Consider the following 26,483-nt stretch of genomic DNA (forward strand, 5'->3'; position numbering starts at 1 on the left):
GAGGATGGAGTCAAGATGAGATAATCCAGCTACAAACCATCAAACTGTTTCAACTTTTAATACTGCAAAAATACTCGCTAGCAGTTATTGCATCTAAAGAAGCGACACTCAAACAACTTACTGTGTTCAAGCTAGGGGGTGTGCACAGCAGCGGGGGCTGGGGGGTGGAATCCAGCTAATTCTAATATAGCAGAATTTCAGCAGAGCCCCAAACTTCCAGTCATTCACTGTCCTTGCCGCCGGTAGGAAGGAGGTCAGACTGCATCTTTGGAGGTGACCGGTAGCTCCCAAAGAGACCGTTCGAGACCCTGTTGCACACCCAACTGCCGCCCCCACGAAGGAAACGTTTGCGGCAGACGCCAGATAGACTCAGTTCCAGGGGCCAGGAGCGGGCGCAGCAGAGGAGCACAAACCCCCCTCTCCCCCATCCTGCTCTAACCCATGGCTCCCGCCAGCTTCAGCTCCGAGCTCTTCCTCTCTTCTGCAGACCACAGAGAGGAAGGCCCGAGCTGTCACAGAAAACTGAAGAGACTGTCGGAAAAGGCCATGCCTGGTCTTCCTTCCACCGGCCAGAGCAGCGCTCTGGGAGCTGGCAGGAAGGTGCGACGGCAGCCGGGCAGAGAGCAGCAAGAGCCCTGTCTGCAGCGGCCAGACCCCCCGGAGCGGGCTCAGGCCCCAACAGGAGCGGCAAACAGGAGCCAGGAGGCAGACGCCCACCTGAGCTGCACAGCAGCGGTAAGCAATGCAAACCCCCAGAGTCAGCACAAGCACAGAGCGACCCTACTGCAGAATGGCTACGGTCCCTGTCCTTTTGAGGTTGGAGGGAAGAAACCACAGGTCCAACACTTATCTCCCACCGTCTGCCAAAAATACACAAGTGCCTCTTCCAGCTCACCTTTGACACCCACACAGAGGTGAGAGCTATGGGTTTTAACGGCCAGTGAGAACTTCAGCTGACAGGAGGAGAACTGCTATCGCCAAACCAGTACCGCAGCTAGGCTGACACCGCCCAGATCTCCAAATAAAAACATAGCACCACCTTGAACGTTTTTATTTCACAACTCTATTCACTTCTCCTCATAAGTTTTGAGCCAAAAATACCTAATTTGGCTCACATTTGTAAGTATGTTTAGAATGAGCAAATCATACCTTTAAAAACTAACAAGCCATGAGCAAAAACATACCCAGCGTCGCCTTCGCGATTCCTGCATTTAAAGGAACTGCATCACTTACCTTGCCTTGCCAGAAGCACCTTTAGTTACGCACTTGTTTAAGATTACTTCTTTCTTCTCCAATTTTAGTAAGATGCTACATCTTTTGGTCTGTACCTTGTACTCCCTGCAGTGACTTTGCCTTTCTCCTGCAGGCTGCTTTAAGAACTTTGGACCACACCTCTCTCTAAAGTCCCTTAAAGCAGAAAAAGATGAGTAAATTGTTTCTCTGCAATTAGTTAAGAACTTTATTGCTCTGTGAGACTTGGCTATGAATTAAACCTATGAATTTTTTCTTTGTACCTCCCTCTAGAACACAAATTTTAGCATGGGGGAGCCAAACTGCTCCCAGGGTGTTTATTATTTACCTTTTCTAACAAAATCAGCAGAGACAGAATCTTTAAATCCTGCATGCCAAACCCCAACAGTTTACACATCCAAATATAATCCTTTACATTCAAAAGGTACTTGCCCTTCATGGGATGCAATTAGAAAGGAAATAACACATCCTGAAATGGGTACGGTAGATTGAGATATAAAAAAACCCCACAAACAAGCCAGGATGAACAGCCACTACACCACTATTTTCACTGTACGCACAACCTCAACACCTATGTACAATCAGGAAAATGTAATTAATATTTTCCTAAAAGTCTATTTTCTAGAAATTACCAAACAATCAAAAGTAATCACACACTTGAAACAGTTCTTTTCAGCGTATTTTTCACTTTTATTTATAAAAACAGAAGCTCCTTTAAAGTGTACAGTTAAAAATCACAACTGTAAATTCAACCACAGCTGAATATTATTTCAATAAAATATTCCTATCAACTGATGTAAAAAGTCATTCGACTGTGATTTAAAACTCTATTCAGCTGGAAGATAAACTTACCAATACATTACATATTCAGCAAATACTTATTGCACGCTGTAAAAAATACACTGGGGTCCCTCCTGTTCATAGCAATGCCATGAAAATATTCGCACATCAACTCATCTTTTAAAAACATAATTCTATATTTATGAATGCAACAAAAAAATTGCCAGCGAAATCCATCAAGGGGCTCCAAACTGCTGATGCCCCCACAGGGGGTAGTAACCGCATCATTTACCGTACTTAATGTGTTTTCCCTTTGATCACCAAAAAAGTGACCTTCCAAGCAGCTGTAAACTGTCTGCAACATTTTAATTATGCCAGGCAAAACAAAGTCACGTAAACAAAATAACATGTGCAAATCTGGCTGCAATATTTACTCCAGTGGTCTTTCTGATCAGAACTGGATCTCACTTCGACTACTCCAGCAAAGACTGAAAGGTTAATATAAGCTGAAGTAGTAACTACCGGCTCCTGAAAACTTACGGAAATGAGGTCCTTCCCAAAAGGCTTGATAAGGCATTTGACTGCAAGATGTTATGGTTCTAGCAGGGTAAAGAGTAGCTTGGGAAACCGTTTTTTGTCCTAAACCTGGTTTTACAGCCAAGACTGTATTTTTGGGCAAATAATTTAGTTTTGTTGTCACACATGGCACAGATTCACCCCTTAATTTCATGGTATTCTTCTCCCATACCATTTTTTTCCGTAATCCAGGACTAGTGTAGCCACAGACAAGGAATCCTGCACCCAAGATTCAGCCAGAATTACAAACTTGGAATTCAAACTCCTAGGCACGCGCACCTTCATTACACATGGTCATAGGGCCTGGTGTTCACAGCACTACAAGAACTGTCTAGGATTTCTGCTGCTGTACAATCCTACGGGGCACAAATTCATAGTAGTAGGGGGGTATGAGAAGGGTTAACATCTCCAAACATGAAATACATTTAATACAATCAAGTTTCTACGTACAGGTCAACATCTTGACCACTTGCAGCGAGGACAGCACAGGACACAGTGAGTGAAGATCCCCGAATTATACTCGCGGATTTGGTATGAACTGGGGCTACGCATCTGTGCAAGTCCTTTGTGTCTCTGCCTCTGTTTATACAACTGCGAAAATGATAGTTGTCTTTTTGACATGTTTCCAGACCTATGAATGAAAAGCATTATTCAAGTGTTAGGTACGTATTACCATTCTCCTGAACCACGTCCACTGTTTTATAAAACGGATGACATCTATGCCTGCTAAGACATCACAAACCACCTCATTTTCATACTCAGGAAACAAATAGTGGAAATAATGTACAACAAAGGACTTGATTGTCTAAACTCCACTTCTGGCTTACACTTTTAAACTACTTGGAAGGAGATGGCTGTCCTTACCTGAAGTATTCAAAGTATTTCACTAAGTCTCAAAAGACTTAGTGAAAAAACCAGTCATTTTAATTTAAGCACAGCTAACTAGAAAGGATTCTAGTGCATCACTCTAATTTGACAGTTAAGTTAGTTAAGAACCTTCCCAATTAAGAAAAGAACCTATACACAAAGCATCTTATTACATGTTTTAGAGCAAATATTTTAGGCAGCGTGGTTATAAAGCAGAATACCATATTTGAGAAGTGCTGGAAATAGATTAGGACAGGTGTAAGGTATTGCCCACATTCTCCTACTTGAGTACATAGCTTGATATATGTAAACACCTATTGAAGGCTCCTATTTTAAGAAGCATTTAAAGTTTGAACACAAAAAGTACTGAGGATGTGTGGTCCTCTGCTGATTTACAACACTTCAGAAAAAAACAAGTTCAAGCTGAAAAAAAATGAAAGACGAAGAGAAAGCAATATGTATAAACAGAGCAGGCAAGCATACAGTAAAAAAAAAAAAAAACAAACAAACCAAAACAAAAATAACCAAAAGAACCCTGCCTGAGTCAAATTAGCCTCGAAAACTTAAAATTCTGTAAAAAATCTTTCCCTGAAATAAGCTTTAATGACAAAGATTGTCACTGAATTGATTTTAAAAAGTAACAAAACCCTTTAGATAAATATAGTTTTCCTTCAATGATCTGCAGATCACAGTATTTTTAACTTATCCAGGAACTTGAGGCTTACTAGTAAGCGAAACTAAATAGTGAAAATCCTTCACATAGCAGGAAAGTTACACAGAACAGAAGAGTGAATAATGTGTTACATTCTAAAACTCTTTGCTGAGAAGGCTAAGGTGATTAATAACACCACAAGGAAAATCTGATTACATCCAGCTTTGATAAACCAAGGGGAAATCAGACAAAATTTGCTTGGTTTTAGTGAAGCGTGTCCTGCTTGAAGAGCACTCTGAGACATTCAGCTTTAAGCTAGAACTATCAACGCGAGAACGAGTCCTTCAACACACTGAAAGAGAAAGTGGTTACCACTTTCCGTATAACGAACTCACACTATGCACAAACTCATTTTTTGTCCATGGATTTCAACAGTCAGAGGACTCCATTATAAAGAAAGAGGTTAAAGCTCGTACAGGAAGTCAACAGTGATAAGAAATAATGACTATGTGTTTTGATGTTCAAGTTCGGCTCCACAACATATGACCCTTCAAGAAAGCAGAAGAAACGAAGCTCAAGCTCTTTTTGTTTTTGGCATCACAACAAAAACAAAACAGGGAAATGGCTCAAAATTTCCCATTCACTGTCTGGATTCAAGTCATCTAACTGCTCTAATATAACAACAAAAAAATTAAGATGCAAATCTCCTTCCAGAGCACTAGCAACACAAAAGACTGCATGTAGCTACCTGAATTGATAACTAGGCTATAGGTTCCTTGATAGAGAAGGTTTTCCACAAGTCTCTTATTAAAAAGCAGATCCTGTGTAAGGAAATAACTCCTGAATTGTTACTTCTATTTTTTTGGATTGATATTTATAATTTAATCTCTAACAGATTTGCAACCCAGTTACCCTCAATTAATTCTAAACACTTATCTTGAGAAATGCAGCTTTAAAAGTGAAAGCTATAAAACAACTTGGTTCCAAAACACTTATTTGTTGGGCACAAGCTGGTGAAAGGCATTTTGATACAGAATAACTTGGTCAGTTTTCAGCTGGTCATTAATAAGCACATTGGATTCTCGAACCAGCTGCAGTGACTTTAAAGCCTCAGAGTATGAGGATCTTCAGTTTAGGCCTTTAAATACTGAACAAACAAAAATGAAGAGCACTCTGTTGTAGCTTGGTTTCAATGCTGGTTTCAACACGTCTGCCTCACTTGGCAAGTAAACGTGCTCTCATTTGTCAGGTTCACTGTAGGTCCTTAACCACTGCATCTTCTCAGATTCTTACTTCCCAAGTTCAAACAAACAAGCCAAACCCAAAAAACCTTTGTATTTTGCTCAGAGTTGAGCAATCAAAAGTTAGAAATGTAACCCGTTCTGCACCAAGTCTGAGAGGTTGGGAAGGGAAATAGCCTCCCCGTGAAACACTGTCTTCAAAGCCATGCCAGGAGTGGAGGAGTAATGCAGGAAGATTTAGTTTCGCGTGTGCAACTGCTTGTGTTGGGAAGAGAGAGCCAGATAGATTCACTACTAGTACGTAGCAAAGCCAGAGGAAAAGAGAATGGGAATTACACCAAGCAGTTTTACTGACACAAGTGCTGATGCCTTCAGCGTTGCAGGATTGGAGGCGATTTTCCCTTGTTTTCCATATTTTCATCAGCCATTGCAGCCTCACAACTTGCTTCCCTGATGTCACACGTAACACAGCCCTTTAAAAAGGAACAAGAACACAGTAATGTAAATCCTCCTTCTTATGAGTATATTTCAAAGAGTCAAATCCTGGCAGCATGATACGTTGCAATCTCTTCAAACCTCTCACCAATGGACTGAAGTCTCTTTAAAAGCAGAGATTATACAAATACCTTGTTTTCAGAAGCCGGTACTTGCACCTCCAACTTATCTTGTCTCAGAAATGAATTCTTTGGTTAGTGGAACATACAGTTTTAGCTTTGAGATAAAAAGGCATGTGACTTCTTGAACTTGAAGGCCTTATCTTTCAGTTTTATAAGCAAGCTGCTCATTAAGGATTTGGACTGCCAAATGAACAGCAACAACACCAACCAACAAAAAAAGGCTCAAACGCCCGAGTGTATGGACAGACTGGATTTTTCTTGTTCTTGAGAAATGGTATTCTTTGGTATTGAAATAAAATATTTGAAATGGTATTCAATAAAGTATTTTATCAAATAAAGTATTTTATTGAATATTGTATTTTATTTATATGAAATGGTATCCAATAAAATGAAATAAAGTATTGAAATGGTATTCAATGGTATTGAAATAAAGTATTTGAACAGAAAGCCCGCGTTTCTTTCTACTGTCAGAAGCCTGGTTGCATTCAGAAAATGACAATGTATATTGGAAACATGACCTAGTGCTTAGGAACAGTTTTAGCACCTTAGATATCAAATATTTGTAATTGCATACCAATACATCTCTCAACATTTGAGATGTAAACATTCAAGCGAATTTTCTGCAAGACCACTAGACACAATTTTGCCATCTGAATCAAACACGTGCTCCTAACCACAAGATTTTTATCAACAAGATATTAGGAAAACAAAGACTAATTTTCTGGTCTTGTTCTAGAGCCATGGACGTAGACTTCTTAATTTTTGTGCTCTAAGAACAAACACCACAGCTCAGAATGCCATGTTTGAAAATACTAGCACATAGAGCATGCAGTGCTGTAACAGACATTAGATTTTCCTGCTGCACGAGTACATGAGTCCACTGTGCCTTGACATTTTCTGTACAACTCACCAGTGGAGCTCTAGATCTTTGTAGGACTAGTTCTGCCTTGGTCTTTTCTTCTCCATAGCACCTGTGAGCACTTCAAACTGATTACAATATTCTCTAACACATACTAATATAAATCAGAAGTAGTTTATCAGAGTGCCTTAAAGTTATACCAGATAAAATAATCAGGCATAAGACACCAAAACCGTTAAAGAATGAATCCACCTACAAATGCCTGCTATTTTTTGTTTCTTACTGTACGCCTGAGCCTCCTCTGTGATCATGAGCGTTTTTCAGCTTCAACGCACTTGCTCTAATCTTCACAAATGTTACAGTGTTATATGCTGTTAAATCACAGCAGCAATCAACTTCATAAGAAAAAAAGCAAAAAATCTAACACCAACAGAAAAACCGTCACTAGATATGGACTCTTCTGTGAGGGCATGACACTGTTCCCATTCATCCAACACTGTTACTGAAGGGACTTTGCTACAGGTGGTTCCTACACAGAATTTGCATACCTTGCAAAAAATTATAATGGAACAACCTGTAGTTTGGCATTTCTCATCTGGCTAGCGTACTCAAGTTCGTTTCCTTCATATGTTTACAAGTAACATCACTGACCCCAGCGCTGTAAGACTGCATCGGTTAGAAATGGTACTGCCCCTGGCTAGCCAAGGCACGAACAAACAGCGCGTTCCTTCACAACTCCTTACTTGGGTGCTGATTTGCAGAGGGACAGTCTGGGTCTGGATCCACGTGTGCACCTCTGCAAGCTCCTTCTTTTGCCCATCCGTAAACCAAGGCTGCTGCTTCCGCATGACTGTCAGCTTCTCCAGATCCTCCTTTAAAACTTCCTCTTTTATTCTGCAGATAACGGACACCTGTGAACACAGCTGTACTAAATGAAGCAAGGCAGGCACTGATTATAACCCCGCTGGGAGAACCTCTTCACCAGTACCTATGGCTGAAGTCTAGACATCATCAGCCATTGAAAAGAAACTACAGAAACTATAGAAACTACCTTACTTGCTTTATAAGTCTTCTTTCAACACTGGTCTGTGCGTGGGGGTTTTGTGGTTGTTTTTGTTGGGGTTTTTTTGGTGTTTGCAGTGGGGTTTTTTGTTTTGTTGTTTTGGTGTTCTTTTTTAAAAATATGGACTCTTATTACAAATTATATACAAGCTAATTGCAAGCAACCTTTATGCATTCGAAGTACAGGACAACAACCAATCCCCGTACCACTTCAGCAAAAAGGTTACGCGTTACCGTATTTTAACTGATGGGGGAAATGGGGAAAAAACTGACAAAAGGAAATAACCAGGGCATAAAATGCACAAACAGTAAATTAATACCAACGAAACTCCAAGAAGGTGTATGTGCACTATTCCCATGGTCTTATTTTTAGTTCTACAGTTCTATGCACTATTCCAAACTACATGTCAGAAATTGTTGATGTTTTCCAACCTGTTGGGCATTTGGTAAGTCATTAGAACTCGCTCAGGTGTGTGATCCATCATCACCCAGGCTGACTCATGTTTGGATTTATGAGCTGTCCCTTTTTCTTCTGCTTCCCGATTCTTCTCTTTTTTGGAAGCTTCAGAAGAATCATTACTGGCAAAATACTTGCTGCTTTTGCCACTACCTGCTGAGAATTACCACGAAAAAATAAATGAATTCATATGCCTGAGAAATCCTAGTAATTCAGCACAAAAAGTAAACCAACATCAGTTCTTTATATATACAGAAAAGCATATTCTTGTGAGCCGGATCTGTAATATGAACACAGGTACTCCCAGATGACTGCTCTAGCAAGTGATTACTACCTATTGAGAATTCAAAGATAAAGCGCATTCTATTAAGTTACTCAAGATCTCCAAAGCTCTATTTACTCTTCTCAAAATTAATTGACTCAGCTTCTCTGCTTCTGTTTCAGGAATTCCTGCTCTAGGCAGATTTACTTTTACTCAGATAAGACGTAAGCCAGTATCTAATGCAGAGAAAAGTGATAATGAGCAAAATGAAAGAGTGACTTACAGGTTAAAGGAATAGCTGCTTAGATTCCCACTTTGAACTACAGTGACTGAAACAAACTTGGCTTCAAACACTGCAAGCTGGTGAAAAGTAAAGACTACACATCCTCTTACAGGGACTTCCCATTACAGGATCTTGTTATGAATTACCAACACGTTGGCAAGCCATCTAGCACCAAACATCCAAATCTCGAACTTTCCTACCTGTGCCACAACCAGAAGTCTCGTTGGAGCGAGAGCCTAAAGAACCAGATAAAGCTGATCCGCTGCCTGACGCTGCTGAACCTGTACCCGACTGCGAGTCCTCGTACAGCGAGCGGTCGATAAACTCACTAGAAGCACAATGGCTAGCACTGTTACCACTATCTTCTGGATCATTGTTCTGGAGACAAAAATCAAAGCAAACACATTCATGGAAGTTACATTTAAGTTTGAAAAACGAAGTTCATGCATTTACTGAATTTGTCACATGTTGACTAAGTTCTCATATGAATTCAAGAGGTTTGGAGTTTCTAGCTCTGAAAACGAACGGCCACCTAGAACTCAGGATAGCACTCTTCATGGATGAAATCAAGAAGCATCTGGACTCTACTGATTTCTGCTGTAGATCCTTCCCCATTGGGTCCAGATATTGTACTGTTGCATTAAGTTAATATTTTCTGCTGACAAGAGAGCAGGAGTCAGTTCCCTTCACGTCCTGTTAGATGGCATGAAGCAGCCACACACATCAAACAATGGTGGACTACAGGGAAAATGAGAGTATTCCCCTGATTCACTGTGTAAAGCTCACCGCTTCAGCAGCTACAGGTACACAACTCCCCTTTCGGGACCCTACCCTGCAGTTTCAGCTGATCCAGCCTTTCCAGCCCAATCTGGATTCAGGAGCCAGCATTTTTTTCCTTGCCTGCAGAGCTCAGATTCCTGCCTCTGAGTTTACCGCGGAAGTTGGAGAGGCCTTTTCTATGCCCATGTACGGAAACCGACCCACACGGATCCCTGTTCTTCGTTCATTAGCTGCATCCCTGGGAGACAGAGGGAGTAATTAGAAGTGTATCTTCCCTTTGTTTTGGTTCTCCACAGAGACTGTGGGACTGGGTGAAAAAGGATGCGAATTGCGCAGCACTAACCAGGTTCCACATGCACAAAAGCCCCAAGCCCACAATTGCTGCCGACAATTTAATTGAAAAGGTTGCAGCCAAAACGCTGAGCAAAAGCGGCTTGTGGCAGCCTACACCAGATCTCACATTTCTGTCATTTGTTAAGTGCCAACACTGTACTGTTACGAGTTCCCGCAGGCGCAAGTAAAACCAGCTTTCTCCGCCTCCTGTGCTATTTGTGCCCTGCAGTCTACACAGCACAGCCACTGGAAAAAGCAGCTAGCAAAATCTGGTGACCCTGAAACAGATCATCATCACTGGTTGTGGTGACTGAACACCATGAAAGTCAGGGTTTCTCCTCCACGTTAAAAATCTGTTACTTACACATTCAGGTTCTGCATGTGCTTTCACATCAGTACTAATGGAAAGCTCCATAGGTTTTGGCAGCTCTTCTCGAAGCAAATTCAGCTGTAGTGGGGAGCTGCTCCGTGAGCTACTCAGCAGGAGGGCCGGGTCACGCTGGCCCTCTTGCTGGTCCTCCATGGATGCGGCAGGAGAGGCTGGAAAGGGCTGACCCACAGAACATGGCGCCACTGGTGATGGAGCAGGAGGACAGGGAGCTGGAGGTAGCGTAGTGCATGGATATGAAGAGGGGGGATAAACACACAGAGGGCTGGGAAGAAAGACGTATTGAGGCACCTGAGCATACATGGGGAAACTCTGGAAGAATACAGCCATAAACGTGCCTATGTTTGGGGGATAAAGTGCTGGGCACGACTGTGCTTCACAGCATAGTTGTGACAATGACATGGGCTCAGGTTTTAATGAGCGAATGGCAAGCTCCTCTCCTACAGGAGAGGCTGGAAAACTAGATAGTGGTTCCGAACAGCCAGGAAATCCCACAGGAGGAAGGACATTCATACTGGAGGCGCTCAGATAGGACACTTCTGAGGGAGAGAACGACTGTTTCTGAATTGTTCCCTTCTCACATGGAAGACTATTTCTATTTTTACTAGAAGAGTGGCTTTCTGAGGACTGTCTCTGAGGTTTCTGGCGCTTGAATTTTCCATGTTTGCCTTTTTTACAGGTAGCTGGGCTCATCTGCTTTGAAGGAGAATCTCCTAAGGAGGAAGAAAAATAGACACATTCACTGAAATGACCGACCTAGGGGGGCGAAAAGAAGAAAGAAAAAGAAAAAAAAAGAGAAAAACCACACAGATAATTGAGTGTGCTTATTCTGAGAGCTGACTTTCCTCTGCATAATTCTCCCATACACTAGTGATGGATTTGCCGACACATCCACAATATTTTCCTTCACGTCATCCATTTTGTTATCAATCATTTTGGCTTATTCCAATCAAATCTTTTACATTCCTTCGAGGGGAGCCAGTAAACTACTTGGGATTTGCAGGGTTTTTTGGAATAATTATCTGCTTTGTAAAAAGTCTACGATAGCAACATCCAAGACGGAGCAGACCACCTGTGCGGGCAATGCTGTTGTCAAGCCTTGGGAAGTATTCCGCTTGCAGCCATAGTATGATACTCACTAAATCATACCAAGAACCAGACTCTACTGTTAGGTCGGTCTTTGTAAATCATCTAATATGCCTCTGTTTGTCAAAGCTGCTGCCTACCTTGGCCACAGGAATGTCCGTTGTTACTTCTGCTCCCCTGCTGAAGGTAAGTCCTAAAGGGAGAGAGCAAGATCCTCTGGCGGAACTTGTCAACGTAGTTCTGCTCCTCCTTTTGAGTGTGGGCTGACAGCGTCTCTTTTGTTAGCCCAACGGGCTTTAAGTCCTCAGGTACTGCAGTGAGATTCTGAGCAGTCACAGGAGGCAGCTCAATTTGTTCACTTCCAACAGTGGTATCCTCCATTGTAGTCACTTCTTTGAAGAGGGAAGAAAATAAATCACTCACTCTTTGCTCTGGCCTTCTGGTGTGAACTCCCACAACACCCAGAGGGTTACACAGAAAATAATCTCGTCTGAGCTACCAAGCAGATAGAGGCTGCAGAGGCGGGGGGAGAAAACACCCTTTACACTCAAATATAAACTCAGCAGATTACTTTGCATTGTCTGGAAAACTTAAAATTCACTTTGAAGTTACAGAGGCACTTCTTTCTTCCTACTTTCTTAGTGTAATGGTAGTTAAATACTCATTTTTATGCTTCTTTCTGCATTAAAATGAAGTAACACTGGCCCATAAGTTATTTTTATTTTAATCCTCAATGGCCAAAAGTGCATTATTGTGTTTGAGATATATGTGATGAAGTTAAAGGGGAAAGGAAATAGAGCACTCTGTTAAAACTAGGTTTTATTAAAATAACGAAAAAATTTCCAGGCTCAAGTTTTCTTCGCAGTGCCCCTAGACGTACCTTAATTATATTTCAGAGTATCTCAAAATGGACAGAACTTTCTCACTGTGTACTTCAGATTGAAAACATTGTATAAATATAAAAATCCGTGAGGTGGTGTTTTGCAAGTGTGAACACTACCTGATTCGGGGTGTGGGACATGCACTATAGTGCTGCTGTAACTGCACTGGCTGGTGACAGACACCACACTTGGAGCCTTGTTGGACAGGGTCAGGTCTGCCAGAGGAGCTCCAACCACGCCCGCGGCTGCCTGGTCCTTCAGCGTCTCTTCCTGATCAGCAGATTTTGGAGTTTGGGAATTATCTGCTGAAAGGATAGCAGTATCTATTGGTAAATGACAAAGTTTCTATATGGAATTTCTTTCCAAGCACTGTGCTCCCAATTCATTGAGTCTGACTTGTTCAGAAACAACCGGTAACTATGCAGACTATTAGGTAAGACAGTCTTACATACAAATAAATGTTAACACTCAACATTCATATGCCAGTGCAATGTCAGCACGTACTAAACACGGTACAAAATGACTGAGCCACAGAAGGTTCGCTTAGCAACAACAAACACGAGTTCTTTTGATGCATTCTACCTTCAAAGACTTAATATTGTAGCTTATGCTTAATTGTGAGATCTAGACAAGGTAAGCAAGTGTTTACCACATAACCAAAATACTTGTGCTGTTAGCGTGACAACAATTCAAAAAGTGGACATCAACCTTGGAACGTACAATAGTGGCACATAAAAAAATAAATCAGTTGTTGCGGTTCTATTATGATTGTCAGTATACTTTGTGCTACCTTCCAATGCCTCGACTTCCTGCTGACTTTGCTGGACTTGCTTGTCATCTTCTGAAGATGACGATGATGTATTTGCAGAAGATTTACATTTCCTTTTCAATGCTGGAATACTGCAGCTCTCTAGGTATCTGAAATAAAAGCATATCACAGGAAGCTCTCCCTACTTTGTGTTTTTTCTCCATTTGGAGAGACAAACATTTGAACAATCCAAACTGGAGATCCAGGGGTCGTTAACTAGTATTTTAAATTCACTGCAGGAAGCTCTGGACACATATCTGCTTTCCGAGGAGCATTTTAAATAAAATCTATCAGTTACTCTTAAAAAAAAAAAAAGAAAGAAAAGAAAAAAGAAAAAAAAAGAAAAAAGAAAAAAGATGATGTTATCCACTTGGTTAAATATTACTGACATTTGACAAATTATATCAACTTTCTGTTTTATATGGATGTACTCAAAGCACATATTGAGAAGACATTGACATATTATGCCCAATGAAATTCTCTTAAACTCCTATTGCACCAACGGTGAAACTACCAGTAGACAAATGTCAATAGTTGGAAACAGAATCTTAGGCCCTAAACTATTCATTACTGTGTAACTCACATTGACTGAAATTTGGGATGGATTGCCCAGAGAGGCAGAAAACTTTACAATCAATCCCAAATTTATCTCACAACTGAAAACCCAGTTACCTTCCACCAATTAATCTTAAACTTATATCACTAAAATCGCTCCATAGTTTATTACCTGATGATACTATCAACACAATTGATCTGCTGATAGGAAGGAACACGCGGAGTCTTCTTTGAATCATCATAAAATGCATTGCCTGGTTCTTCTGTGCTATCGCTTCTCAATGTCTGAAGAAAACAGGAAGCAGCGTGCCTCTTCCCTAGAAAAGCAGAAATCCTCAGAGAGTGCTCTCAAAGGCATCTAAACACCACCCCCACTGAGACACACACATATATATACACTAGGAGATAGATATAGAGATATATATATAAAATACAGGAACACATGGCCTACGACAGCACAGCTCTCAATACTAAATTGTTCTCAATTGACACGTTTCGAGGCAGTGGAAAGAATGCCTCAAAAGAAAAACCCCACACAACACCTTAAACATCCACTCAGAACAACCAGTAAACACGAAGAAAACAGCATAGAAAATAATATACTGTATTTAAGTTGTAAACAAAATATTCCTCTTCTCTCAATTTATACATCATAGAATTCAACCTGTTATTTAACAGTAATTTACAGCTTTTTGTAGCATAGATACACTGGTCATAGTAGTAGCAAGATTCACAATGCAGTCCTCTTACCAACAAGGCTTGGAGTTAATTATAAAACTTTTGTAGAGAGTATCACAGTGCAAAATGGTTTAATACAGATTCCTATGATATTTCAGGAAGCATCCAGTTTTCTCCATGTATTTGTGCTAGGTGCTAACTGCAAATAATGTACATTAGTATAATATTAAGCACTCAATAACTAAACCACTACTTCAGTGGGAAGCGGGGCAGTGTTTTCAACCCTACGGATTGTTTCTGAGACCCCACATGAAGTAGCTACGGGAAGCTTTCATAGCAGACTTACACTTGCTACAAGCTAGCCTGCATTTTCACTAGAAAATGTTAAAATGAAAAAGTAAAAGTATACTAACCTAGAAAGAACGCATATGTTCCTCTATATCTCAGGGACCAGCTAAAAAGTTATTGTATCTGCTGAGGTTTTTTTGGGGTGGGGTTGGTTTTTTTTTAGTTGATTTTTTCTTTTAAAAAAACAACAAAACAAACAACAAAACACCTCCCACATTCGTGCCATGCTCAAACACTATCTTAAATTCTTCATCATAACACCAGCTAGCAAAACACATGGCTATAGATACACAGGAGTTCCCGTTACCTTAAGGATCATAATTACATTAGCTCACCTCCTAGCATTTCTGAGCCCACAGCCTGATCATTTCCATTCTGCGGCTTGCTCCTTGACGCAATATACAGCTGCTGTCCCAGATTCTTTATCCGGTTGACATCTGCGCAAACTTGTTGCAATGTCATCTTGAGATACGTGAAAATGTGAAGTCAGAATAAAATTAATAAAAAGAGGCCATAGGAGACTGTTAAGAAGGGTTTGGGTTCTTGTACTCTCCAAACTGAAAGGGAGCGGGGACTGTCAGTCTAAGTCTGGTGTCTATTGGTATTTGTAAATTTAATTAATCTAATTATCATGGTTAATTTAATTAAATTAACTATGATAAAAGTTCAAACAGCCTTAACATTTGAATGTTTTAATCACAGATCATAGAATCGTCAAGGTTGGAAGGAACCTTTAAAATCAGAGTCCAACCATCAACATAACCCTGCCAAACCCACCACTACCCCGTGTCCTTCACGTCTGCCCGGCTCTTCAGTACCTCCAGAGATGGCAACTCCACCACTGCCCTGGGCAGCCTGGTCCAGTGTTTGATAACCCTTTCAGTGAAGAATTTTTTTCCTAATATCCAATCTAAACCTCCCTGACGTAACTTGAGGCCCTTTCCTCTTGTCCTATCGCTTGTTACTTGGGAGACTGATACTGATGCAAGCCTTGAGAGCGGGAATAAGCTGATGACTTACCCAGGAGCCTCACAAGGAAACTAGGTAATTGTAATGTTTGTTTTAGGACAGTACTGTTTCCACTCTCTTCTATAGCAGTTTACGCTGTACCTCTAGTGCCCTTTTTAAAACAAATCAGACAATCCCAAGCAAACAGAAACCCTTTCACATGCATCAATCCCCTTTCTGGTTGCAAAGTTCTTCTACTTTTTTCTCCGAGTCCACTGGTTCTTTGAGAAGGCTGATCTTAAGCAAGTCTTCAATTTACTTTGGTGAACTACCGTAGTAGCTATCTGCTCATTTTAGTCAGCAAAATTAAGGGCAAAAACCAAAAGCCAGCATTCTGTAATTAACCAACTGAAGTACACTTGGCTTGAAAAAAGCTATATCTTCCCACTTCAGTAAAATTCACGATGAGTGGTGCACATGTACACGATAAAAATTTTCATTTTTAAAACCGTACTTTTACTACTCCGCAGGCAGTGACTCATTTATAGACTTACTGGTTCCTGTACTTCCTCTGCGCAATTCCCATTGGAGTCACTCGAAGACGCTATGCTGATATAGTGCTCATAAGAGCCACTGCTTCCAAGGCTTCCATAACCACTGGAAACATTGCTGTGCACTGGCTGTATGAGGGAAAAAAATAGCACTTAAAAAAATCATCCTCTTTGAGAACAAAAAGAAGGGAATAATACACTTTGCAACACAGAACTTCAAGTAAACAAAGAAAATTAAGTGAAAAGTCAGTATCGCTCTGGGCTCTACCACTTGCTTGGGAAAAATTCTCTACTGTGCTTAAAGCTGTTTCAGGATGCAGATTTATCCTTCCATATAATGACTTGGCAAATATGTCAAACAAAATATTTTTCTCTAATGAGGTGGGCAACCCAGAGCCATATTTTTAATGCTGTCACACAAGCTTGTCTCCAATCAGAACTTTCCTTTCAGACCTTTTAACAGATCATCCCCAAAGTAGTCTGCTAAACAGACCCACGTTTCTTTAGCCTCTCATTCAGAAGGCCAGCCAATGTTCTGAAATTCTTTCTTCTTTACCTGCAGGAGCAGCTTGTAAATTTGTCCTTGCAATTCTCTTATCTCTTTCTCAACACTGCTCATTTCTTTACTTCTTGCAGCAAAGACATCTTCATTCAGAGGGCTTCTGGAGAGAGCCAACAAAATTTCACTGTTAATTTTAAGTTGATGAAGAAAAGCCAGCTATAAAAAGAGTTAGAACAGATTTTTTTTTTTTAATTATCATTATTTTATTTTGACTGCTTCGCTGAATCAACGCAAAGGGATGTAATCTGTTCCACTAGCAGCTCTGCCAGGGGAGCAGGGCGGTGCTAGGAGAGCAGCGCTTCACGGGAAGCTGCGGGGAAGTCAGTACCACCACCACAGTGACCCCAGTAAAGGCTGACAAGCATCTACCCCTCTGCCGCCTTCCCTCAGAAGACAAATTCACACCCCATAAAATCTTGAATAAAAGATCACTTTGAAAAGTCAAAAGGTCACCCCAAAAAGCCATTTCCTACAAGAGAAACCAAGTAAGAGGAAGGCAGACAGTCATATTTCCAAATCTCTTGGAAACTAAGGAAAAACTAACTTGCGCGTTCAATACTAATTGCATTTTTAAAACAGGTTACTTTGGTAAATATTTAGATTCTGTATCAAGTGAATGTTCCAGAAGAAAACAAGCCAGAAGGTGATTTTGGCTACATGTCCATCAAGTAACATTTTTTTTGTGAGCCAATCATGAATAAATGTAAACTAATTATTTGTAGTGTGATCTACTTTTTACATTTCTTTTCAGCTTTTACTCAGCTTGTCTAAAACTGGTATTTTGATTTAGACGTGTCCATTGTCACAGTATTTGGACATCAACCATGTGCAAAAATATATGCTAAAAAAGATCTGACTGCCTTTTACTTCAAACTGATTTATTTATTTTCATACTTAATAAACAAGACTAATGCTATTCTGAAGGAATGGGCTGCAAGACAGATGCTAGGTAGTTGTCAGACTGCAGGAGCAACATTATGTCTCTAGTTCAGTACTGAGACTGTTTCGTTTTGCAGAGTATTCAATGAGAAGCACTTTAATAGATCAATTCTACAGCTGACTTACGTCCGGACTTTGTGTCGGCCAATGATGAACACCACTTTCCTGCTCCAAGGATTCACAAAACTGGACCAGCTGGTATCCAGTATAACATAATCCCCATTTTGAGTACAAAATCTAATAGGTAAATGTTCGAAAGGGGGTTGGCCAGCAAATTTCAGGACTGAAAAAAGCCACAAAACACAATCAAGAAATAAGGTTTATTTTACATTATGACACAGTAGTGCAAACACAAACACTAATGACTGGGGTCCTTTAAAACTTTGGGTTTGAATTTGCTTTGACCTGAAGCTGGTTGCTTTAATTCATTTATTTTTGTCTAGACTGCAGATCGGTCACATATCAATCAATATGATAATGAAAGAATGTTAAAACCAGTAGGAATTCCTCTTAAAGCACCTGTACTTACTTTTCCGGTGAACAGCAATCATCAAAGGACGATCTTCTGGGTGTAAATACATCAGTATGGATGTCCCAATTAAATCCTGAGGTAAGTAACCCAACAAAGGCACTGCTCTGAAACCCAAACACATTATCACTGATTATAACATAGTTTTGAGTATTTACATCCTTAACCCTTTGCTTGTCAGTAAAGTCCCCGTGCAGGATCTACAATGGCAAGAACTAAGGCTACAGAACATTTTCCAGCCCATCTAATAATCCTCCAGTCCAATGCAGACATGTAAATACCGATGGCAACCATTTCTGTGCCTGGAGATCTAACAGATTTTCACATTCGCAGGCAGTTTTGTGCTTGTCTATATGCAAAGGAGGGGAAAAATAAAGAAAGAGATCTTAAAGAAACAGGTCACAGGCAAAACGTTAGTAAGAAATCTGACATAGATGCTGCAAAGTGTGTTGTAAAAACACTCCTGTGGCTTTGCAGAAGACAGCTTTAGTCTGGTCAAATTTATGACTCCTCTCAGTACGGCTGCATCACCACACTGTGATCCCCAGAGCTTTGCGTTATGTGGGTTTTACACTGTCTGTGTCGCCACAGGTCCCCATTGCCCTGGATAACAAAAACTGACTACAGTTCTGTTTAATTCACATTTTAAGTCAACAAAGGAGATTACGTCCATGGAACAGTAGATGATTTTCCATGACAGTACTAACACAAAACTACTTTGTTTAGTTTACTATTGCCAACTGCACAGTTCAACAACTTTACTTCGGTATCCAGCTGCATCACCAAAGGATGTTTTGCTACCTCTCCATACACACCTCACAGGTCTTAAGATTCAAATCTCACCTGTCATCTATCTCAAGAAAAACACATCCAGGGGTGTGAGTGGTGGTGAAGATTCTTTTATCCATAGGAATTCGAGGAGCTAATAGAAAAAGATATATACACTGAAACAAAATATGCACCAAGACAGAAAACCTAACCGTTACTTTTGCTCATGATAGAAAGTTACTGGCTCCCAAACTTTTTAATTTCTCCCTGCTTTCTGACCAGTAACTCATAGAAACAGGTGTTACAGACTTCTCAAAAATAAAAATAGTGAGAAGAGGTCAAATGCTTTGGGGCCTTGCAAAAAGGCACAGATGCTCTGGATTCACATGCATGCACACACACACAAACTGCAAATTACACAGGTGAGATTACCCAAGCACAAGTTCTGAACAAAGGAAGCAGACTTTCATATACTGCATTTTCCTATTGCCTTGGTTTTTTCACTGGTGTCTCCCGACTTGCCTTCATATCCAGAGTGAATTTTCTCAGCCAAAGCTAAGCAGCAGGATTCTGCATCCACGTGGACAGAAGTACACACATGGACCAAGTACGGGGTGATTCGGAAGGGGTAACAACGCGTTTCCTGTTCTTGATCTTTACCACCCCTGAGAAAAAGTAAAAGGGATTAAGGCAGTGGTTTCAAGACTCAGATACTTTACGCCAGGGCTGAGAGCCCTGCACAGGCAAGTTATGCTGAGCACACAGACCCAGATAATCAGAATCTCCTGAGGTCCTACACACACTCCCTCACGATCCAAGGCCAACACATTCAGCAATACTGATCTCACTCCCCTGAAAACTGAGTAGGTGTTTTGCCTCCAATACTTGCATTCCGAGGCTGTTCTAGAAGTGCCATCGCTCTAATGGTTAAAGACCACTTGCTAATTCTCAGTCCAAATTCACGAGAACCATTCATTTGATCTTGTGCTCTCCTTCAAGTTAAACAGTTCTTTTTCTGTTTGTTGTTTATTCTGTACCATTCTTGTGGAAAAAAAAAAAAAATCTGTCTCTCACAAGTATTGTTTCACTGACCTACATAAATAAGACCCCTCTGGCCTTGGTTCACAAATAACTGCTGTTTTTTGATTGCTGTCCTCCTCCCATGAACATGTGTGAGCAGTAGCAGCACACAACATCCTAGATGAGATCTTAACCAGGGCTTTGTAACAACTACATTAGCAATTGCCTGTTTCTATTGCAAGTGTTTTTTCACCTGTTATAACTGCAGTATCTTACCCATCTCTGACAGAAAGAATTGAGATGAACGTTTGGACATTATCACTTACACTAAAGGTTACTTTCTTATTCCACACTTAGCTTTGTAAAATGTTTGTAGAGAGGAGTTAATGTCATAAGAAATACTACTAACAGCTCCCCCTTTTGGAAAAAAAAGATAAAAATGGAAACTGGATATAGTAGGAGTTTCACCTACAAAAACCCATTTTCATACATTAGCCTAGTATGTGCTTGTGAGAAAATATTTTTTAGTCATGAAGCCCACATAATCACAAGGATCTGTTATATAAAGGAAGGAGAGATGTCATATGAAAATCTGAAGAAAAACTTTTGCAAAACTTTTATGTATCCTACAAACAGCTCCCCCAACTTGAAGTTGACATCTGTCCTGATATTCCAAGTGCCTTTACGCAATTCAAGAGACAAAGGTGATTTAGAAATCGGGCTTTTGAAACACAGATGAATGAATCAATGATTGACTGACAGACAGAATAAGTTTTATATCTGCTCAGAAGGAAACAGTTCTTACTGAAATCAAGAGACCACCCGAGTCTGAAACAGAACTGCACTGAAGACTACAGGCCAATCTCAATTTTTCTTTCTTCTTTTAGCACCAAATTAGCCAGGCACAAAGCAACAAACTGCATCTACAGTGACAGCAAGTAGTATCTCATGATTCAGGTCTCATACAGGGACTCAGGTGGCTGAGTTTCTGTTACTGCCTCTGTCACAAACTCTCGAGCAATCTTAAGCAAAAACACCTTTTGCCTGCACTCTAAACTGTAGAAGGGGGAGCTGCAATTTTTCACAACATCATTCTTCTCCTGCACAACAGTACTGAAGGAAACTGACAGGTCCAAAAGAAACACGTATGAAAGGCTTTCCTTCTATCCCCATGCAAGTTTAAGCATCACTATGGGAAAGATATCCAAAATGTCCTGCTGGATGCCAATATTAAATACAATAAGTCAATTTTGTAATGGAGTTCCACGAGCTCACTTTGGTCAGTTTTAACAACAGAACACTCTTTCTGCCCACTACTGTACCCTTTGCCCAGCCTTCACAAACATAAAAGTGTATTAATGTACTTGCCTGATTCTGCAGAAAAAGGATTTCACCTGGGCACATTCATACAGAGAAGCTAGTAAAAAGAACACACATTGAAAGTACCAGTTAATATCCTTAAAAAGGTCACCTTAAAAGTATCCTTTAAACTCTGCATTGTCCAGACTTTCTGAGCAAGTCTGAAGTCTCACAACCTGCTCCTTATTAGCTACTGAATCAGCTGTTCAACAGTCTGCTCCCACCTCAAATGTTCTCTCTCTCCTCCAGCCCACTCACTCTTGGAGAAATGGCTGACCTGGAACTAAATTCAGAGGAAACGCATATGATCTGAAAAACTCCTTTTGCCAGTGCATCACTGTGGAAAGGAAAGGCAAAAATTCCTGGCTTTATGAGCCACGTATCAAAAACTATACGCAGCCAAGAGTTATGGGGAGAGGACAATTCATTAACAGCTCACAGTAAGAAAATAACAGCTACTGTATAGGGGTGCCACTGCTCTGCTGGGTAGGCACGTGACTGGCTTACAAATTGTGGAATCCCTGGCATGTGAGCGTCAGCAGCCTCTGATGCCTCACATCCTTTGGTAGCAAGGATCTCGGCCTTCCCAGCTCTGATGCAGAACAGCCCCACGGCGAGGTGGGCACAAGAGCTACACTTGAACTGCTCACAAATAACATAGGACTCTAAAGTCATCATTTAGGCACATCCAGCACTAAACAGCAAGTCAGCTTAAAACTTGGGTTCAGTGAGCTGTGCTCACAGCAGGCTGCAAGCGGACCATAAAGACAAATCACCTAAGCAACTGTAAGATGTACGTTAAACAACTTAAACTCACCATGAGACCTTTAGTTCCTTTTTAAAAAGGCAGAAACATTTGCAATGAGTAAGACGGTACGCAAAACAACAAAGCATCTGCCTTTTACCTACCCCAAGTAAGAGTCAAGCCTCTAGGAGGCCAGCTGCGTAGCTACGCAAGTTTTCAAAGCAGAAGGGGAACAAGTGTGGCCTATGTGTATAGCTAGCATAAGCCTTTAAAATGAACTGTTCTATCCTCATTCTGCAAAGACAGAAAGACACATAAAGCATTTAAGAGCATTGCCAAGTCCCACCTGCTTGACTTTCCACATTCCAAAGCGGCAGGTGGGACTGATCGGTGTGTGTGTAGAACACACTCACATCCTGAGGGACAAGCAGCTCTACAAACCGGGAGGAGTCCAACACTTTCTTCTTACAGTTTAGAATGGATGCTGCCTGCTCAGAAATATGCACCATGCGTCCCGAAAGCAAGGAAAACACCGCCACAAATGTGTCCTGCAAAATAAACATCGTTAAAGACAATCCTCCCACAACGCATGGTAGCAGTATTGTAAGGATAAACAAACAAAACCAGAACAACTCCAAAACAAACCAACCCAAACCCACCACACACTGCAACCTAAGACAGAGGTTCAAAAATGTGTTCTTAAGTGTCCAATTAACGTTCTGCATGAGCTACTACAATCTTCAACGCTACAGTAGCTTACTCACGATTTACAAATGCTAATAAGACTACAATATCAAAACTGAAACAAATTACAATGATGCTTATCATTGTTCAGAATGACTGGTTATCACTCCACGCACTTCTCCCCAAATTTCAGAGTATTCACTACAATTCCCCATATAAAAATATTCTGAGAACTTTTCAAGTAGAAAGCATTTGCAATATTTCTGATGCCGCATCTAACAGTACTGAATATCAAAAACCACTCTTTTCTTTAAAGCAGAGCCAGAAAGCATGACACATTCTGCAAATTAAGAAAAAAAAATTAAATCCAGGAGTACAAACAGAAGCCAAAGTCTCTCACAACGATGAACTTGATCAACTTTGAAAACATTCTGCTAAGTCCGTCTCAAGAGATTACTGTGCTGCAAATGAATTCTCAAATAAGGTTCTCAAAGATATTTGTCGCTTCTGGCAAAATAAAAAAAAAAGGAAAAAAGAAGAAAAGGTATGTCTTCACTTACTGCTGTTGGGTACACCCTGAGTCAGAACAGATAAGAAGTAGTCTTGATCTACCTTTTAAAACACAAAGGCCTGTCTGGCTAAAACTTAAAGGCTTTTTAATTTTACAGATTCTATTTCCACAAAACGATATAAGGAGACTAAATGGAAAGTGAAACGGCACGTGATGAACTCCTTGAGTGTGCCTGAATTCCTTACAGTGTTTTTTGGAGTATGTTCAGATGCAACTGCCACCAACTCTTCTATGCTGTATGTCATCACATCTGTCTGAAACGCTCTTCGGTCATTCAGAGCCTGGAAAAAGTCATTGTTTGCTAATTGAAAAAAAAAAAAACAGGAAAAGCAAAACAAACACAAGGAAGTCAGTAAGGAGACTATTTTGAAAGTATTTCTTACAGCCCTTGTACTTTTGTCATCTTTTTGGTGAAGTCCAAGGTAAGATGAGGAAGGTCTGTGTAGTGACAAAGGAAAAAGGAATACTGATTATACTCTTGGAGAGACTATTAATGTTACAGAAGCCGAGCATGCGGAAGTAGAAAGTACAGGACATGATGGCAAAAGAACAATTTTAGCTACTCAGTTCTCTTGGAAAACACAGACTATCCAAAAATTTTTTGAAGTGGGATGGGAATGCTGTTTTTTTCAATATATACACAGAAAGTTATCAGCAGTGCACCGATTAGCTATAGGATCATGAAGAAAGGAGAAGCAGTAGGTGGGCATGTCAATAGAAAAGATTATTTAAAAAAAAAACAACCCACAGTGCTTCAGAAAGTCAATTGTTTGCAGGATAACTGCAATGCTTTCACTTGTTTTTATGTTATTTGCCAGACACATCTATTCAAACCAAGCTGCTATATAGCTCCCAGATTTTTTCCACACATACCTCGGACCTGTTGGACACACTGCAAGGCATAGTTGAGAGCACTGATGGTACTGGGCTTGCTGGAACTCCTTTTCTCTTCAGGCAAACATCTTTTCATTTCTTGGATCATCATCATCAGATCTCTCTGAGACTGGCTCCAATTCAGCTGATCACTGTAAAACAGAAGTTAAACTTTACCGGAGACTTCTGGTATAGGAGCTTCTTTTCTGTCAACTAATTAAAATTATTCACTAAATTAACATTTTATGGGCTTAGCCACAGAGTCACAGGATATTCAGAAATATCCTAATGCTCATTCACTATATTTTCCGTTGTGTCTTTCTCACTTCTTTGCTACTTAATCTTTTCTCCTCTACTTTGCTCCTTTTCAGCTCAAACATGTCACGGACCGCAAAGTCACATCATAACCAATCTGCTTGCTAAGATGCTTAGCAACTAAAAATAAGCTGATGTTTACTCTAGATTTTCTAAATCTTTATGGTGTTAATACCATCAGTAGATGCTGATTCTTTACGTATACGTGTTTTTCTAGCCTTGAAGTGTGCATCTGATTGTAATCACTTCAGGGAAACATGAGGTCCTCAAAATACACCTGATGCAAAGATTTCATTCCTCACGCGATTCAGGGGTCTTTATTATACTTTTAACAGAGTTGTTGGCCTCCACAGCTGCAAGCAAAATCTCCCTTTTCTTACTTTTACTTATTTCACTGACTGGAAAATAATAAGAAAACATCCCAAAACACAGATCGATTCTAATCCTACAAATGAGATACGAACACCGTTATTTTAAATAACTTTTGCCCGTTTGGCATTTTTATTAGTATCATTCTCTTACTATATAAATTACTAAGTGAGTTCAAGTCTTGCATGTTAACCTTACATGCCAGTTCAACATTGCATAAATTATAGCTCTTGAACCGCTTTTTTGTTTTTAATAAAAAAAAAATAAATTAGCACACCAATGAATTTCTGAACTTTTGGGAAAAATATTATTTAAGTAATTTCTGCTTTACTGCTGCCAAATGCAGTCTTTAGACTGAGTACATAGAGAAGCCACAAAAGGGCCACTGACGTACCTGGATCAGCCAATCTAATAATTAGCCAAAGAGCCGATGAGGAAGGCGCGGGGCGCTCCGCGAGGCGGGCCCCGGGAGCGGCGCCGGCTCCTCCCGCCCCAGCGGGCTCTGCCCCGGCTCCGGCCACAGGACGGCGGGTGCCGCGCGCCGTCGCCAGTTACCTGTTAACTTTGCTTTGCCTCTGGAAACTCGCCGCCGAGCAGCCCTTCGACCGGCGGCCGCAGGGGTCGGTCCCGCCGGAGCTCGGCCCGTTAAGCCCGTTCCCTCTGGAGCCGGCTCCCGCACAGACGGTGCAGCCGGGGCCCGCGGCGCCCCGCCGCTCTCGCTCCGGTCCGGCTGCGCTGACCGCCTCCTCTCGCTCGTCGCCAGCCCCCGGCCAAGGCCCGCCGCGCTGCGAGCTGCCGCCCCGGAGCTCGCGCACGTCCATCGCCGACCCGCAGACCGCCGCGGCGCAGGGGCATCGGCCCTCGGCCCAGCCCCTCAGCCTCCGGGACAGGGACGTGCCCGGCCGGTCTGCTGCGGGAGACACCGGCGCGGCCTCGAGGGGACGCGGGAGACGCCGCCGCCCCTCCCCCCCCCCCGCCGCCGGACCGGCCCCTCCTCCGGGGTAGCTCCCCCCACTCCGGCCGACCCTCCCGCACGCGCCCCCGCGATCACCGCCCGGTAGCGCCTTTCCCCGCGGAGACAGACCCCAGCGGCTCCGGGCGGCCGCCGCTTCGCCCTCCCGCCGCCCCCCCGCCCCGCCTGCCGCGGGCGGGTCGCGACCGCCAGCCCCGCGCGCGCCCCCGCCCCGCCCTTACGTAACGGCGGCCGCACGCGGCGGCCCCGCTCCCACACACGGCGGCCACGTGCGCCGCGCCCCGCCCCGCGGGGAGGGGAGGGGGCGGGCGGAGGCGCTTTATTGGCGGGAAGGGCGGGGCGCGCGACCACCGCCCCGCCCCTCACGCGCCGCCGCACGCGGCCCCCGTGCGCGCGCGCCTGCCCCGCCGCCACGTGCGGCCCCGCCCCCGCGCGCAGGGGGATGCACCGGGGAGGGCCGGGGCCGGGGCGGGGCGGGAAGGACGGCGACCCAACCCCACAGGCGAGGGCGGA

General features: G+C 42.0%; 1 protein-coding gene across 12 annotated transcripts; it reads right to left on the reverse strand.

The window, feature by feature from the left end:
- Nucleotides 1–1,931: 1,931 nt before the first annotated feature.
- Nucleotides 1,932–25,941, reverse strand: PER3 (period circadian regulator 3). Of its 12 annotated transcripts, none has more exons than XM_054222427.1 (22): nucleotides 25,553–25,941; nucleotides 24,314–24,465; nucleotides 23,626–23,741; nucleotides 22,532–22,733; nucleotides 21,450–21,498; nucleotides 19,584–19,726; nucleotides 19,137–19,215; nucleotides 18,294–18,400; nucleotides 17,891–18,047; nucleotides 16,820–16,922; nucleotides 16,267–16,392; nucleotides 15,100–15,226; nucleotides 13,911–14,055; nucleotides 13,166–13,293; nucleotides 12,495–12,680; nucleotides 11,635–11,886; nucleotides 10,385–11,121; nucleotides 9,108–9,285; nucleotides 8,338–8,518; nucleotides 7,587–7,737; nucleotides 5,723–5,840; nucleotides 1,932–3,238 (listed from the first exon to the last, which is right to left on the reverse strand). In XM_054222427.1, the coding sequence occupies exons 1-21, from the start codon at nucleotides 25,816–25,818 to the stop codon at nucleotides 5,739–5,741; spliced, it is 3,687 nt and encodes a 1,228-aa protein (XP_054078402.1). In that variant the 5' UTR covers nucleotides 25,819–25,941; the 3' UTR covers nucleotides 1,932–3,238; nucleotides 5,723–5,738. The 12 variants fall into 12 exon arrangements, 11 of the variants coding, with proteins under 11 accessions (XP_054078402.1, XP_054078398.1, XP_054078401.1 ...); XM_054222423.1 differs by having other exon boundaries at nucleotides 12,495–12,677; nucleotides 16,820–16,925; XM_054222426.1 differs by having other exon boundaries at nucleotides 11,635–11,883; nucleotides 16,820–16,925.
- Nucleotides 25,942–26,483: the final 542 nt, after the last annotated feature.

The sequence above is a fragment of the Rissa tridactyla genome, chromosome 16, assembly GCF_028500815.1.
Source record: "Rissa tridactyla isolate bRisTri1 chromosome 16, bRisTri1.patW.cur.20221130, whole genome shotgun sequence".
NCBI lineage: Eukaryota > Metazoa > Chordata > Aves > Charadriiformes > Laridae > Rissa > Rissa tridactyla.